Source organism: Oncorhynchus gorbuscha, linkage group LG08 (assembly GCF_021184085.1).
Source record: "Oncorhynchus gorbuscha isolate QuinsamMale2020 ecotype Even-year linkage group LG08, OgorEven_v1.0, whole genome shotgun sequence".
NCBI lineage: Eukaryota > Metazoa > Chordata > Actinopteri > Salmoniformes > Salmonidae > Oncorhynchus > Oncorhynchus gorbuscha.
Window position 1 is genome coordinate 44,437,819 of NC_060180.1, and position 16,943 is coordinate 44,454,761.

General features: G+C 42.9%; 1 protein-coding gene across 9 annotated transcripts in view; it reads left to right on the forward strand.

The window, feature by feature from the left end:
- LOC124041688 (unconventional myosin-IXb-like) overlaps positions 1-13,736 on the forward strand; it is a 74,700-nt gene extending 60,964 nt beyond the window's left edge. For 4 of the 9 annotated variants that reach the window (XM_046359564.1, XM_046359568.1, XM_046359565.1 and 1 more), the window contains 10 exons: positions 3,494-3,567; positions 3,666-3,858; positions 4,110-4,238; positions 4,523-4,628; positions 4,962-5,093; positions 5,363-5,486; positions 6,539-6,660; positions 7,433-7,560; positions 12,165-12,297; positions 13,310-13,736. In XM_046359564.1, coding sequence (XP_046215520.1) covers positions 3,494-3,567; positions 3,666-3,858; positions 4,110-4,238; positions 4,523-4,628; positions 4,962-5,093; positions 5,363-5,486; positions 6,539-6,660; positions 7,433-7,560; positions 12,165-12,297; positions 13,310-13,493 — 1,325 coding nt within the window. In that variant the 3' untranslated portion in view covers positions 13,494-13,736. Of the gene's footprint in view, positions 1-3,493; positions 3,568-3,665; positions 3,859-4,109; positions 4,239-4,522; positions 4,629-4,961; positions 5,094-5,362; positions 5,487-6,538; positions 6,661-7,432; positions 7,573-12,164; positions 12,298-13,305 lie in introns of those variants that run through there. The other 5 variants (XM_046359570.1, XM_046359573.1, XM_046359571.1 and 2 more) reach the window with 5 other exon arrangements.
- Positions 13,737-16,943: the final 3,207 nt, after the last annotated feature.

The window sequence follows — 16,943 nt, forward strand, 5'->3', positions numbered from 1 at the left end:
TTCCAAGAAGTCAGTTCGTCAAATTTCTGCCCTGCTAAGCTGCCCCGTCAACTGTAAGTGCTGTTATTGTGAAGTGGAAACATCTAGGAGCAGCGATGGCTAAGCCGCGAAGTGGTAGGCCACACACAATCTCACAGAACGGGACCGCCGAGTGCTGAAGCGCGTAGCACATAACAATAGTCTGTCCTTGGTTGCAACACTCACTACCGAATTCCAGCACAAGAACTGTTCGTTGGGAGCTTCATGAAATATGTTTCCGTGGCAGAGCAGCCACACACAAGCCTAAGATCACTATTCCAAGCGTCGGCTGGAGTGGTGTAAAGCTCACCGCCATTGGATGCTGGAGCACTGGCAACCTCTGGAGTGATGAATCACGCTTCACCATCTGGCAGTCCGACGGACAAATCTCTGATGCCAAAAGAACGCTATCTGCCTGAATGCATAGTGCCAACAGTAAAGTTTGGTGGAGGAGGAATAATGTTTTTCATGGTTCCTTAAGTCCCTTAGTTCCAGTGAAGGGAAATCTTAATGCTATATCATATTCTGGATGATTCTGTGCTTCCACCTTTGTGGCAAAAGTTTAGGGTAGGCCCTTTCCTGTTTCAGCATGACAATACCTCCGTCCATAAAGCAAGGTCCATACAGAAATTATGTGTTGTATCGGTGTGGAAGAACTTGACTGGCCTGAACAGAGCCCTGACCTCAACCCCATTGAACACCTTTGGGATGAATTGGAACCCCAACTGCTAACCAGGCCAAATCGCCCATCATCACTGCCCGACCTCACTACTGCTCATGGCTGAATTGAAGCAAGTCCCCACAGCAATGTTCCAACATCTTGTGGAAAGCCATTCCAGAAGAGTAAACACTGTTAGAGCAGCATAGGGGGGACCAACTCTATAATGCCCATGATTTTGGAATGAGATGTTCGACAGGTAGGTGTACACATACTTTTGGTCATGTAGTGTAGCTGCAAGCAGCAATGAAAAGAGTTCTGGCTTATGAGCAGGCTTGAAGCATGGAAGCATTATACATCATCATCCCTCGTGTACATGTAACAATTGAAAACACTGTGCAAGTTAAGTTGATAGAGCGAAAAGTGAGTTTAGTGTTTAGTGTTTGGAGTAGGATTCTATTACATTGATAGGCAGGACTCAGGCCCGTAATCTACATAGACTGGTGCGCCAAAACCAATCACAGCTGCAGTAGGCCTATACATATATGGCAATGGCTAAATGCAAATTGCCATATATGGACCTGTGCCATTCACTTTGAACTGGACTGTGTTTACAGCATGAGCAGTCGCAAATAGATGTCCTTGTTTTTAGAGCTGGAGGTTCTCCTGTGCACATTTATTCATCTTATTTGCTAGTTAGTGAGTTAGACCAGTTATAGCTCATTAATATTCAACAATGAGGGAGTGGTTGCTTCCTACAAGAGAACAAAATGTGTACATTTCTAGCCATCTTTGAAAAGAGAGTCAGATAAAGAGCATTTTCATGTCTTAAAGGGACAGTGTTGTATTTTGAGGTTGTCTTGAATAAACTAAGTAGCCAATAGGCAGAGGGTAGCATAATTTGTCTGATTCTTTGTAATGGTATGGGAATAATAATGAATTGTATTTTGTATGGTGGTTTCTTGTATCAAACAACATTGTCACCTTGTCTGAAGGACAAGTGGATTAACAGGTTAATGTCAAGCCCTGCGTGTTTTTTTTCTCAAATGTCTCATGGAATGTAGGCCTACATTGACCACCACACATTTGCTACTACTGCTAAAACAGCTATTTCCATATTCAAATGTTATGGGATGCATTTTTCTCCATTGTTTTTGATGCGAGTCTACTCTGGTGATTTAGCCAATACATTTCTGGGAGTTGATATATGGAGTGAGTGACTCTAGTTGTTCACAGTAAATCCAGCCCACACAATTTTCACAATGTTGAAGTTTGCTTTCAACAGACCTGAAATTTGCTAAGTGCTGAAAAAGATTACAGGGAACATTGCCCATGGACACTCCACTTGCCTCTCAACTTAGATGCCGGCACACCATCTCAAACTCGACAGGACGGAACTGCTCTTCCTTCCGGGGAAGCTCTGCCCACTCAAAGACCTCTCCATCACAGTTGACAACTTCAAAGTGTCACCCTCCCAAAGTACAAAGAACCTTGGTGTGACCCTGGACAACACCCTTTCGTTCTCTGCAAACATCCAAAGCAGTGACTAGCTCCTGCAGGTTCATATGTTCTACAACATTGGTAGAGTAAGACCCTTACTCACACAGGAAGCAGCGCAGTTCCTAGTCAAGGTACTTGTCCTCTCCCGTCTACTGCAACTTGCTGTTGGCTGGGCTACCCGCATGTGCCATCAGACCCCTGCAACTTATCCAAAATGCTGCAGCCCGCCTGGTTTTCAACCTTCCCAAGTCCTCTCATGTCACTCCGGTCCTCCACAATCTCCACTGGCTTCCAGTCAAAGCTTGCATCCACTACAAGACCATGGTGCTTCCCTAGGCAACAGCATGAGGATGCCAGGACAACAGAGTCCTTGCCCATCTTCTGAAAAAGTATCTTAAATAATCTTCCTCCTCTCCTATAGTTTCGTTGTTGTACGTTAAACTGGGCAGCGGGGCTGAGCCTTGGACTTTGAATGATTATTAGAGCGCCACCTATGGGGGAATTTGTGCTGTTTTTGATGTCTGAGTAGCAGTTGTTGGCTTGTTGGTTCTATAGGCTTTGAATGGTATTCAATGGGCAAACATTTCTGCAGCCGGCAGAAATAAATTATTCCAATGATATGATATAATCGTCAAGCCCATTGAAAAGACCAGGGACGTGAATATGGAATTATGCCGTAAGAAAGTGTCACTTGCACGTGTATTGCCAAAGTATATGTCACGCCTTGGTCATTGTATCTTGTGTTTTTGTTATATGTTTGGGTAGGCCAGGGTGTGACATGGGTTTATATGTTGTATTTCGTATTGGGGTTTGTATTAATTGGGAGTGTGTATTATTAGGGGTGTGTCTAGTTAGGCTTGGCTGCCTGAGGCGATTCCTAATTGGAGTCAGCTGATTCTAGTTGTCTCTGATTGGGAACCGTATTTAGGTAGCTTGAGTGCGCGTTGTATTTCGTGGGCGATTGTACCTGTCTCTGTGTTAGTCACCAGATAGGCTGTAATTAGTTTCACTCGTTTGTTGTTTTTGTATTTTCAGTTATTTCATGTACCGCATATTCTTCATTAAAAGTCATGAGTAACCTACACGCTGCATTTCGGTCTGACTCTCTTCAAACAACAGACGGAATTCATTACAGTATACATTTTTTTTAACCAATTGGGCATTGAGATATTGTGACAAAGGTGGAGGAAGAAATTGAATTCCATCAAAAACAATAGGTTTGTTGGAGCTTCGCTGCCAGCACCCCTAATTGTAACATTAGAACAGACTCCACATTTCTTACCATTCTGTTCTTGTCTGCCTTGTTCGGTCCTTTAGCTTGCAAAATGATATGTCACAAGAAATGCCTCTCCAAAATCATCAACGCTTGCTCAACACGATGCGCCAGGCTGGTAAGCAGCACTACATGGGTCAAGTGTTTTTACAGTTTGTCAAGTAGTTTGTCAGGACTATTGTTTGATCCAGTGTGCTTCCTATGTCTGTGTGTTAGGATGATGGGGTACCTGGCCATCTGCACTTTGGGGTACAGGTGTGTGTTCTGACCAGTAAGACCTACCCAATCCCTATGGTGGTACAGATTATGCTGGAGCATGTGGAGATGAATGGCCTGTACACAGAGGGCATCTACCGCAAGTCTGGCTCTGCCTGCCACGCCAGGGAACTGCACCAGCTACTGGAGACCAGTAAGACCGCTAGCTTAACCCTGAATGTCCTTTTTGGTTTAGTACAATCAACAAAACCTTTTTACTGTATGAAACTGTACTAATTGTTGGTCAATCAATAAAAGCACTACATTCACACACTATTGTAGTATAGTGGTAGTTACAGCATTTACCATAAAGTCATGTTTCTGTTTTTCATTTTTACATTCATCAATTTATTTGTACAATTCTTACCACAAAAAAAACCACAAGACAATTGTATTTGTTGTCAGACCCAGAGAGGGCAACTCTTGAGAAATACTCCATCCACACGGTGACGGGTCTGGTGAAACGCTGGCTCAGAGAGCTGCCTGAGCCCCTCCTTACCTTTAGCCTCTACAACGACTTCCTGCACGCTGTGGGTGAGTTTGTCTGGTGGGCAGTGATCAGTAGGGAACAATGTAGCAAAAGAAGAAATTGAGTTGTCATAGTTGTGTGAAGTTCAATAAGTATTTTTTTTTCATTAAGAAATGCCCAGAGAAATCAGTTTCAAACACTTGTGGTGCACTAGATTTAGCCCCATACACCGGATTCAATGGAATAGTCCTTTGTCCACCCTGCACGCCAATCAAGCTAAATCAGCCACCTGAAGTACTTTAGTAGTACAGTATGTCAAAGTATTTGACACTGTTCATTTCATCTGCAGAGTTGCCAGAGCAATCTGAACAGCTGCGTGCGGTCTACCAGAAACTGGACGACCTCCCCCCTTCTAACTTCAACACACTGGAGAGGCTGGTCTTTCACCTGGTCAGGTAGGTAGCGGCAGACCGATTGATCAGTATTATCTACAGTATATGGTTATAATGGTCTTTCTACTTATCACTCGTTTTCACATCACTCAATAACCTAACCTGTACAGTACATCGACATTCATCTTGACTGTTAGTAGCAATCCATCTTCCATACAAAGGCTTTCATATGCTGTGCTTTGGGCCTTGAGTTTTTACTTAGGTCCCGGGGAGTGTGTCCTAATCACACTTGACCAGGAAAAGCTTTGGTCCCTGATTATGCCACATGACAGGTTAACCATGTTGCAGTATGTATTCGGATGTTGTGTCAGACTGATGGATATGTCCTTCCTCTAGAGTGGCAAAGGAGGAAGAGCACAACCGGATGTCTGCTAACTCCCTGGCCATAGTGTTTGCCCCCTGCATCCTGCGATCCCCTGACACCACAGACCCTTTCCTTAGCATGAAGGACATCTCCAAGATAACCACGTGAGACTACACTACATTACTACAGTAGTAATAATGTTAACAAAGAGGGCTGATGTGGTTATTTTAGTGCGTTTTCTTTAAACACATTTTATTGTTTGTGGCATTCTAATGTGAGAAACGCCTGTAAACTCACTTTCATGTACAGCCAATGCACTGATGTGATGTTTGCACTTAAGTTGTAGTTACATACGCATATCTCTTTAGTAGTCTTTAGTAAGCATTTTGTGTTTATTTTGCTGTAAGAAGCCCTCTCCTTTCTTTCCCACCAGGTGTGTGGAGATCTTGATCTTAGAACAGTTTAGACGGTACAATGAGAAGATGCAGGAGATCACAGAGCTGGAGTTCGCTGAGGCCCTGGCCGTCAACAAACTGATGCTCAAGAGACGGAACACTGTAAGTACATTACAGTAGTACAGGACCTTTTTTTATTACTGTTATTTGTATTTACAATGTATGTAGTTCTATCCTTGAGCTGTTCCGGTCTATTAATGTTCTGTAGTATGTCATGTTTTGTGTGGGACCCCAGTAAAAGTAGCTACTGCATTAGCAACAGCTAATAGGGATCCTACGAATAAAATAACGAATAACTGTCGCTACCATTCCACACTGTAGACAGGACACTGGAAGAACACTTTGGTTCCACCATAACATTGCTTTGACATCACATTGGGTTGCAAAATTCTGGAAATGTTTTCAGGTTTCTGAGAAATCGTCCAGGCAAAACAAACGAGCTTGGGGAAAGCTGGAATTTTGCAACCCTAGATCAATGACATGTTTACAACATACTTTATAATCTTGATATACACTGAGTATACAAAACATTAAGGACACCTGCTCTTTCCATGACAGACTGACCAGCTGAATCCAAGTGAAAGCTATGATCCATTATTAATGTCACTTGTTAAATCCACTTCAAAATCGGTGTAGTTAAAGGATTTTTAAGCCTTGATACAATTGAGACATGGATTGTGTATGTGCGCTATTGACGGTTAATGGGCAATACAAAAGATTGAAGTGCCTTTGAACAGGAGCCAGGCACACCGGTTTGTGTCAACAACTAGAGCGCTGCTGGATTTTTCACGCTCAACAGTTTCATGTGTGAATCAAGAATGGTCCACCACCCAAAGGACATCCAGCCAACTTCTGTGGAAGCATTGGAGTCTACATGGGACAGCATCCCAGTGGAACACTTTCGACACCTTGTAGAGTCCATTCCCCGAAGAATTGAGGCTGTTCTGATGGCAAAAGGGGGGTGGGTGCAACTCGAAATTAGGCAGGTCGTCCTAATGTTTGGTATACTCTTGTGTGTAATACATCTGAGAATATGTAAACCAGGTGATCCAAATACCAATTCCCACTGGGAATTTCACTTTGGGAATACAATTCCCATGTTTCCAAAAATAGTTGTCTTGTCTGGTATATTGACTCATACTATATATCTGCAGATCTTAGAGAAATCTTCATCAGAGCTGGACGTACCTCAAATGGATGATCTTAACCGGTCGGATATAGACATGGAGTCAGAGAGGACCCTCATCGAGAGGATCAAATCCATCAAAGAGGAGAAGTGAGTGAAGAGACTGACTCCTAGTTCTCTGTTATGGGGTACAAAATCTTGTTCTAGCCCAGCACTAACACATCTGACTGAACTAATCGCCAATGAATCAGATGTGTTAAAGAGGAACGCTATCTCAGTAGAAGCTGTCAGTGTTAAAGGGGCAGTGGTTAAAAATGTGATTTTCAATTTTTTTAAAGATATTTCAGCGAGGTCGAAATGGCAATCTGCAAGTGAAAATAATGATAATGCCCTTTTTGTGTAACAGCTGTTTCAAAAAATGCCTGGAATTTCAACCTGTTCAGGTGGGAGGGAGTTTTTTGCCCAGATCATGACATCACAATCTAATTGAATTACTCTGACCAATAATGTATCCTCCTACTTTGAAGGGGTAAGCGGTGTATGCACCATATACCATACAGCTCAGCATTTCTCAATACATTCCTGGACCTTCAGAGGGGTGCACAATTTTGTTAAACCCAGCACGAACTCACTTGATTCAAACAATCACTGAGCCCTTGTTAGTTGAATCATATGTGTTATAGTGCTGGACTAGTACAAAAAGGTGCAGTCCCAGGAATATATTAAGAGACACTGTCTTAGTGGTACAATAGGAGTTCTTGGCATTTATCTCAGGTGTGTGTGTGTGTGTGTGTGTGTGTGTGTGTGTGTGTGTGTGTGTGTGTGTGTGTGTGTGTGTGTGTGTGTGTGTGTGTGTGTGTGTGTGTGTGTGTGTGTGTGTGTGTGTGTGTGTGTGTGTGTGTGTGTGTGTGTGTGTGTGCAGGGAGGAGCTGGCGTGCAGGTTGCCAGAGTTGGAGCAGGAGAACTTTGATGACTCAGAGTCCAGATTGTCGTTGTCCATCAGCTCAGAGAGCCTGCTGGAGGATAGAGTGAGAAGCCTAGAGTCAGAAGGTCAGTAGAGAGGTACGGTAGGCCTTCACCTTCCTCTGCCTTCATTCACTTCAACTCTTTGTTTTCGGTAACACATTATTTTACTGCCTACACTTTATTTTACAGCCCAGGTAGTTACTTAGAAATTACTACTAATAATTGTGTTGTGCTTGCACTTGCATTCTTAAACCAGGCTGTAAAAAAAAGTCTTGTTTTCTACCTCTGGTGCATTGGAAGTAGCATGGTTGACATATCCGTTTGTGTTTTACCCAACTCCTGCTGGCGAACTCCTGGCTATATTAGGGAGAGATTTTTTAAGAAACAAGTGGTGGATTCCCTTTTAAGATGCCACCTTCTACAGTAGCTAGTTGTAAAGTGGGTCTGCATGCTTTTTAGCGCCGGTTTTGTGTAACCAGGAAAAGGATTTGCCGTTTACAATGGTATTTCAGGGTGTGTGCTTGGGTGTGTCCTCAATCTATTGCATTTCTGACTGACCTTTTGTATTAGTATCACAAGCAGGCCGACTATCAGCCAGTCCCTGTTTTTAGTTGCTGTTTTTTTCAGCCAGTCCCTGTTGTACAAGTGTTACGAAACCGATAAACTAGCTTGTTAATATTGTTCCACCTGCTAAGTCTAAGGATCTTAATCAAATCAAACTTTATTTGTCACATGCGCCGAATACAACAACTGTAGACTTTACCATGAAATGCTTACTTACAAGACCTTAACCAACATTGCCGTTCAAGAAGTGTTACGGCTTTCTAGGTGTGAAGGAGAGTCGGACCAAAATGCGGCGTGTAGATTGCGATCCATGTTTATTAAACTGAAGCAACACGAATCTCAATACAAACACTACAAAACGTAACGAAAACAAAAACAGCCTAATACTGGTGCAAATAAACTACACGACAAGGACACTAAGGACAATCACCCACGAAACATTCAAAGAATATGGCTGCCTAAATATGGTTCCCAATCAGAGACAACGATAAACACCTGCCTCTGATTGAGAACCACTTCAGACAGCCATAGACTTAACTAGAACACCCCACTAAGCTACAATCCCAATACCAACACACCACATACAAAAACCCATGCCACACCCTGGCCTGACCAAATAAATGAAGATTAACACAAAATACTTCGACCAGGGCGTGACAAGAAGAAAATATTTACAGAGTAGACTAAAATAAGGAGTAATAATAAAAAGTAACACAATAAGAATAACAAGGCTATATACAGGGGGCACCGGTACCGAGTCAGTGTGTGATTGCAAATGAATAATTTCTTAAATTGTTTTAGTGAAATCCCAATGGAACTGCACTTGCAAAACACTTCTCTAATTAATTTATCAAATGGACAGTCATTGTTACCGCAGACCATCTTAACGCTTTGCATGGGTCCAAATCTATCTGCAAAAACGTTATTGCCACTTGGTCTTTAGCAAATTGTACTCAACTACTAGCTTCAATAAGGCTCTCAGTACAGGCTAGTTGAGGTAATCTGTACGTGTAAGTGGGGGCGAAGTGACTATGCATAGATAACAAACAACCAGCGAGTAGCAGCAGTGTACAAAAGGGGGGGGGGTCAATGTAACTTGTCCGGTGGCGATTTTTTGAATTTCTTGGTGGTTCATTTCTTTACTATCAAATGAGGAGAGACGAACTTATCACACAAGTCAGTTATACTTAAACTAAATCTTTAATAGTGAGAGCTTTGCAATAGCGATGGCTGGTCAACGAATCACCATCTCTGATGATCCGTTGAGAGCCACAACACAAAGGCTAAAGATCCACCCCCTAGTCTACATGACAAACCACAGATGTTTGGAACGGGTCACAAGGTGAGACTTTTTAAATGAGAAAGGAGTATCCCGCAGCCAGATAGCATTCGTTCAGTTTGGCCCCTAAGACTAGGTTCCGATCTCGTTCCAGGTACTCATAAAACATAAACACCAACTCGACCAATGGCATAAATTAATTGTCAACTACAGATACTCCCTTCTCAAGTAAAACCCCTTCTTGACCACACTCCTGGACAAGCTCACTGAGGGGAGTGAGCCTCTAGGTCATACACTATCCCAGGATAAGTGCAACAACAGAGATGACATACAATGGTTCCAGACACTACCACACACACATCCCCCAATGCCAACGGAGGGAGTGACTGGCTCACAGACTTTGTGGAGACAAGTAATTGGTTCCCCAATAATCACGCCATCCCTTCACATGGTTTAAGTATAGGTAAAGACACATTCACATATGAAGACAATGTCCCCCCTGTCCTCTTCCCTTTCTGATATTCTGCATAGCACCAGGGATATGTGAAAGACCAGCCTGACCTCTCCCCTCTCTGGGCCCCTGGTGACTGAGCCCCAGCTGAGGGAAGAAGTGTAACTGCCAACACCAGAGTCCGAAGGGATACATTCTAATAACAAGTATATCACATAAGCATATTATGCAGATAAGACATCTTAATTATCTATGTTACTCAACTTATTCTGATTCTTCCGCCACAATTGTTCAGCAGTCTTATGGCTTGGGGATAGAAGCTGTTGAGGAGCCTTTTGGTCCTAGACTTGGCGCTCCGGTACCGCTTGCTGTGCGGTAACTTGGGTGACTGGAGTCTCTGACAATTTTATGGGCTTTCCTCTGACACTGCATATTGTATAGGTCCTGGATGGCAGGAAGCTTGGCCCCAGTGATGTGCTGGGCTGTTCCCACTACCCTCTGTAGCGCCTTACGCTCAGATGCCGAGTAGTTGCCATACCAGGTGGTGATGCAACCGGTCAGGATGCTCTCGATGGTGTAGCTGTAGAACCTTTTGAGGAACCGGGGACCATGCCAAATCTTTTCAGTCTCCTGAGGGGGGAAAAAGGTTTTGTCGTGCCCTCTTCACGACTGTCTTGGTGTGTTTGGACCATGATAGTTCGTTGGTGATGTGGACACCAAGGAACTTAAACTCTCAACCCGCTCCACTCCAGCCCCGTTGATGTTAATGGAGGCCTGTTCGTCCCTCCTTTTCCTGTAGTCCACGATCAGCTCCTTTGTCGTGCTCACATTGAGGGAGAGGTTGTTGTCCTGGCACCACACTGCCAGTTTTCTGACCTCCTCCCTATAGGCCATCTCATCATTGTCAGTGATCAGGCCTACCACTGTTGTGTCGTCAGCAAACTTAATGATGGTGTTGGATTCATGTTTGGCCACACAGTTGTGGGTGAACAGGGAATACAGGAGGGCACTAAGTACACACCCCTGAGGGGCCCCGGTCTTAAGGATCAGCATGGCAGACGTGGTGTTGCCTACTCTTACCACCTCGGGGTGGCCCGTCTGGAAGTCCAGGATCCAGTTGCAGAGGGAGGTGTTTAGTCCCAGGGTCTTTAGCTTTGTGATGAGCTTTGTGGGCACTATGGTGTTGAACGCTGAGCTGTAGTCAATGAACAGCATTCTCACATAGATGTTCCTTTTGTCCAGGTGAGAAAGGGCAGTGTTGTGTGCGATTGAGATTGTATCATCTGTGGATCTGTTGGGGCGGTATGCGAATTGGAGTGGTGTCCGGGAGGATGCTGTTGATGTGAGCCATGGCCAGCCTTTCAAAGCACTTAATGGCTACCGATTTGAGTGCCACGGGGTGGTAATCATTTAGGTAGCTGGTGCTCTCGTGCATGCTTCAGTGTTGCTTGCCTCGAAGTGAGCATAATAGGCATTTCGCTCGTCTGGTAGGCTCGCGTCACTGGGCAGCTCGCGTCTGGGTATCCCTTTGTAGTCCATAATAGTTTTCAAGCCCTGCCACATCCGACGAGCGTCAGAGCTGGTGAATTTTGATTCAATCTTCATCCTGTATTGACACTTTGCTTGTTTGGTGGTTCGTTGGAGGACATAGCGGGATTTCTTATAAGCTTCCGGATTAGTCTTCCTCGTCATGTGACCATTTCCGTAATGAGCGAGTCACTGGTACTTCCTGCTTTAGTTTTAGCTTGTAAGCAGGAATCAGGAGGATAGAATTATGGTCAGATTTGCCAAATGGGGGTGGGGGAGAGCTTTGTATGCATCTCTGTGTGTGGAGTAAAGGTGATCTAGGATTTTGGTCAAATTTGGTAAAACTGATTTAAGTTTTGCTGCATTAAAGTCCCCGGCCACTAGGAGCACCACTTCTGGATAGGCATTTTCTTCTTTGCTTATGGCCTTATAGAGTTTGTTGAGAGCGGTCTTAGTGCCAGCTTTGTTTTGTGGTGGTAAATAGACTGCTACGAATAATACAGATGAGAACTCTCTTTGGAAGAAAATGTGGTCTACAACTTATCATAAGGTACTATACCTCAGGTGAGCAATGCCTCGAGACTTCTTTAATATTAGACATCGCACACCAGCTGTTATTGACAACCTCTGGTAAGACGAGGGGTGTCTCTGTTCTGCCGGTGCATGTAAAATCCCGCTAGCTCTTATATTGTCCGTATCTTCATTCAGCCACATCTCGGTAAAACAACATAAGATGTTACAGTTTTCAATGTCCCGTTGGTAGGATAATCTTAATTGTAGGTAATACATTTTATTTTCCAATGATTGCACGTTAGCAAAAATAATGCAAGGCAGTGGAAGTTTACTCATTCGCCCCCGGATTCTCAGGATGCCCAATCTGCGTCCTCTTCTCCGGGGGGCTTTTCTTCACGCAAAAGGCATGGATCTTGGCCTGTTCCAGTGAAAGCATGATATCCTTCTCGTCTGACTCGTTAAAGGAAAAAGTTTCTTCCAGTCAGCGGTGAGTAATCACTGTGCTGATGTCCAGAAGTTATTTTTGGTCATAAGAGACGGTAGCAGCAACATTATGTGCACAATAAGTTTAAAAAATAAGTTACACAAATGCAAAAAAAAAAAATAGCACAATTGGTTGGGAGAATGTAAAACATCAGCCATGTTCTTCGGCGCCATCTTCTTCAAGAAGACGGCGCCAATCTTAGGCCTAGTTAACTGATCTGTAACCAAGTGGTCAGGCCAATGACATCACCAGACCAACTCCTTGAATTCCCTACACTTTGAAGTTTGCAATTGTAAAAAAAAAAAAAAAAAAACATTTGCACAAAACATATTTATACTTAGGATTTCACTATTCAATAGGAGTTGAAGTTGAAAAATCGGCAGAGGGCGATGACAAATCAGCATATGAAGACTTGTGTTGTATGTGAATGTGTCCAGGTGACAGCAAACTTACCGGTATCAGCTCCGTCATTAGCTTTAGATCGGCCAGTCCAAGCAAATTATTGTTTGTTGTTCAAAAGGGTGACCAAAAAAAGGAAGATATACAAAAACAAAACTATGAAGAGGTAAGCCTAAACTAAAAAGGCCAAGAGGCCTCTGGTCACAGGTAGCCAATCCACTGATTGCTCGCACATGTGATCTTATTAAGGCTTCCAGCCCCTATTCTGTTGGTGCTGCCACCTGGGAATAGGAGTGTGGATGTGTGTCATGGTAGTGTGTTGCCTAACTGTGTGCTAACATTAAATGACCCCCATATCATAACACTAATCTGTTCCTAGATCTGTATGTGCTTTAGCCAACTAGTCTTCTGTAGCTCAGTTGGTAGAGCATGGTGCTTGCAACCCCAAGATAGTGGGTTTTCTATTCCTGGGACTACCTACATGTATAATATTATATTAACTCCTCTGACTATAATTGTCATGCCCAGCACAAACTGATCTGGGATCAGCTACTATTTGACTAATCCAGAGCTGTTTACTATTAGACTAATCCAGACTGGTGTCTCCACCAGGCAGAGTGAACCTGTTGTGGAGGAGCCAGAGGCAGGAGTGCCCCCCTAAGCCTGCTGACCTGGCCCAAAGAACTACAGCTACAGGCCCCAGAGACCAACCAGATGGACAGAACACCCAGCCCAACACCAAGGCAAGGAGCAGGAACCTCTCAGACCTGGACATCCCCTTCATAGATGAGGAGGACTAGTCTGGGTGCCAGTCTGTTTTTGTTCCATATTGAATTGTCATTCCAAACAATTGCGGTCAACTTGAGAACTAGAAATACCTCTAAAATACAGGAGTAATCAGTGGAGCTGTATTGTGGCAACACAAACAAGGACCATGCACTTTCTGTACATTTTCGTGTGTGTGTGTGTGTGTGTGTGTGTGTGTGTGTGTGTGTGTGTGTGTGTGTGTGTGTGTGTGTGTGTGTGTGTGTGTGTGTGTGTGTGTGTGTGTGTGTGTGTGTGTGTGTGTGTGTGTGTGTGTGTGTGTGTGTGTAATGGCCAAAGCTGCCGTGGATGTTGTGTGTGTGTGTAATGGCCAAAGCTGCCGTGGATGTTGTGTGTGTGTGTAATGGCCAAAGCTGCCGTGGATGTTGAATGCGGTTGTGGTTTTCTAATGAAACATAATGGAATAACACAAGACACAGTGCAGTCTATTGTACCAATACATCACATCATGAACCACAAAGGCTGCGTTTACACCGGCAGCCTAATTCAGATTTTTCTCCTCATTAATCCCAAAACTGTACTGCTTGTGTAAACACAGCCCAAGTAAAGAGATGTGCCTTTGATTTTAGCCATATACAATCTCATATTATTTTAAAGCAAAGTATTTTGGATGCGTCTTGCCTGTGAACAATACTGTAACGAGGACCAAATCATTTACATATTTTATACAAGTGCTTTGTTTGCAATGGACTACTAATATGCCACTTAGCTTGGCTTTTTCTTGTACTGTGTGAAATAAATTGTTATTTTATTTTTATTTTATTAACATAAATTGAAAGCGAGATTGTATTTAGGGTTATTAGTGAGCGTATATGTTTTTTTCCCACGGTGTTTATGTAAAAGTCAGATTTTCACCTTGGGCTGTGTTTACACAGGCAGCCAATTTCCAATCTTTTTTTATTTTTTATATATATACTTATTTTGATCAATCAGATCAACTATTTAGCCTATATTTGGGAAAATGATTAGAATTGGGCTGTATGTGTAAATGCAGCTTTGCTGTCATATGCCTAGGGCCTGCTTTTTGGTGTGGAAATAAAGCCACTGTGCTTTACCAGTATTTCCACCATTATCCTACACTAGTGTTGCTGCAGGTAGAAAATCCTAGGGAAACTTCTGTAATTGAAACAAGCTGTCTCCAATCAATGGGCATGGTTGTGCCTGTGTGGCGGGGGATCATCTGATTCATGGGAGGAGTAGGTCTGTGAATATTAATCGCAAAAAAACTATTATTTGGCAGGGAATACTATTGTACACCTCACTTTTGCTCAAGCAGATACTCTCCAATGGATTCGGAAGTTGTTGCTCTATAAATGGGTCAATTAAGGGCCGTTAAAAGGGAGAGAAGTTCGGAAGAAGTGAAAGTATGCATCTTAGACAGGTTTTACATATAAACTTTATATGTCCAAACTCAGCCTCAAATAGGATTCCCAAAAAGGAGATGGTAGTAGAACATTTCATTTTGATTGGCGATCGAACGCTTTAATCAAACTATTACATTAATCTGACTAACAATAATCGTATTATTGTGTGCCTGTAACCGTACCCAATAAAACCAACCATGGAAATATATTGTGAACTTGAACCCGGATCCAGCAACTGTCAAGCCAACACCTTAACCGATTTTTCTAGCTGCAGCAACACTAGTGGATATTGCTGGACATAAGTTGTGATGTAGAGAAAAGTTATTTCAAGTTCCTCTCAGTTGGAGTAGGCTAGAAGAACACAGCTTTGACGGAAGTAGTGGTCGTCCTGCCTCGCTGCCTCCTAATAGATTGATTGACTAACTGCCTGCCCAGAACGTCTTTTTGTACAGTACTTTACCAAGTATCACAAATTCAGCCATTTTAGCATGTCTGTGTATTATGAATGGGGTAATTCAGAATTATATACTTTTTGTTTGCAATCCTTATTGTGTTTTGTATTTCAACTAAATAAACAGACATTTCAGTGTTGGGGTTGATTTTGCCTACGTGGACCTTCAAGCACACAGACTTATGTGTGTGATCTCTACACAGACTTGTGTGTGTGATCTCTACACAGACTTGTGTGTGTGTGATCTCTACACAGGCCGATGTGTGTGATCTCTACACAGGCTTATGTGTGTGTGATCTCTACATAGACTTATGTGTGTGTGCTCTCTACACAGACTTATGTGTGTGTGATCTCTACACAGACTTATGTGTGTGTGATCTCTACATAGACTTATGTGTGTGTGATCTCTACACAGACTTATGTGTGTGTGATCTCTACACAGACTTATGTGTGTGTGATCTCTACACTGGCCGATGTGTGATTATGTACAACCAGTAGTAAACAACACGTACTGTATCCAATTTCACTATGAAAACACAGGTGAGTTTCTCATATTAATATGATCATTTGTTGGAATAATTTTATTGGAAAAACAATGTGATATTCCTCTAATTCTGATCTTTTGACCAATTATTGGCAAAGAAAACTATTGGTGGCAAAAAGACCAGAATTGGGCTGCCTCTGTAAACGCAGACTATGATATTTAGATTATGGTTTCTCCTTACATATTATTTGATGGGCAAGTCTCTGCCACTTTTTCTATGGTAAAAAAATATGAAAAAATTACTGTTGTTCATTAACCAATTAATGGACAATAGTCTCAGAGCATGTGTTTACTGTACTGCCCATAATAAGGTGGGAGAGGGGGGTCAGAGGGGTTGGGTTAAATGCGGAAGACACATTTCAGTTGAAGGCATTCAGTTGTACAACTGACGAGGTATCCCCTTTCCTCTTTGTTCTGGCAAACCCTACATATGGCTACAAAATACATTTTGGATCGATAATACAAACGTTTTACTGAACCTATCAAATCTAGAGGTTACTCTTCTGCCTCCTAGTGCCTGCCAATCAGGGCTAGGTCTCATGCCGGAGAGGCGGGTTTCTTTTTATTTAGGAAGAAGGATCCAAATAAGGTGGGATTCAAAAGCGAATGTGAATGGTTTGTGTCTGGAGGACATAGTTGATGAATCAGTGGAGCAAGTAAGTGGAAGAGAGGGAATGGTTGAGGTTGGAAGGGATTTTTGGGATGTTTTACATTTTCTTAGTACAGGATAATGCAAGAGGCTTTAGGTTTTTTAAACGTTTGTTTTTCTTTTATTCTGAATTTGGTAAACTATTCATCACGTGCTCCAGTACAGTCGGTGGCAGTATGCACCTTTAACATTTGTTTTTGCAGACCTCCATTATGGGGCCGCAGGTAGCCTAGTGGTTCGAGCATTGGGCCAGTAACTGAAAGGTTGCTGGATTGAATCCCCGAGCTGACAAGGTACAAATCTGTCGTTCTGTCCCTGAACAAGGCAGTTAACCCACTGTTACCTGCTAGGCCGTCATTGCAAATAAGAATTTGTTCTTAACTGACTTGCCTAGTTAAATAAAGTTTATTTTAATTT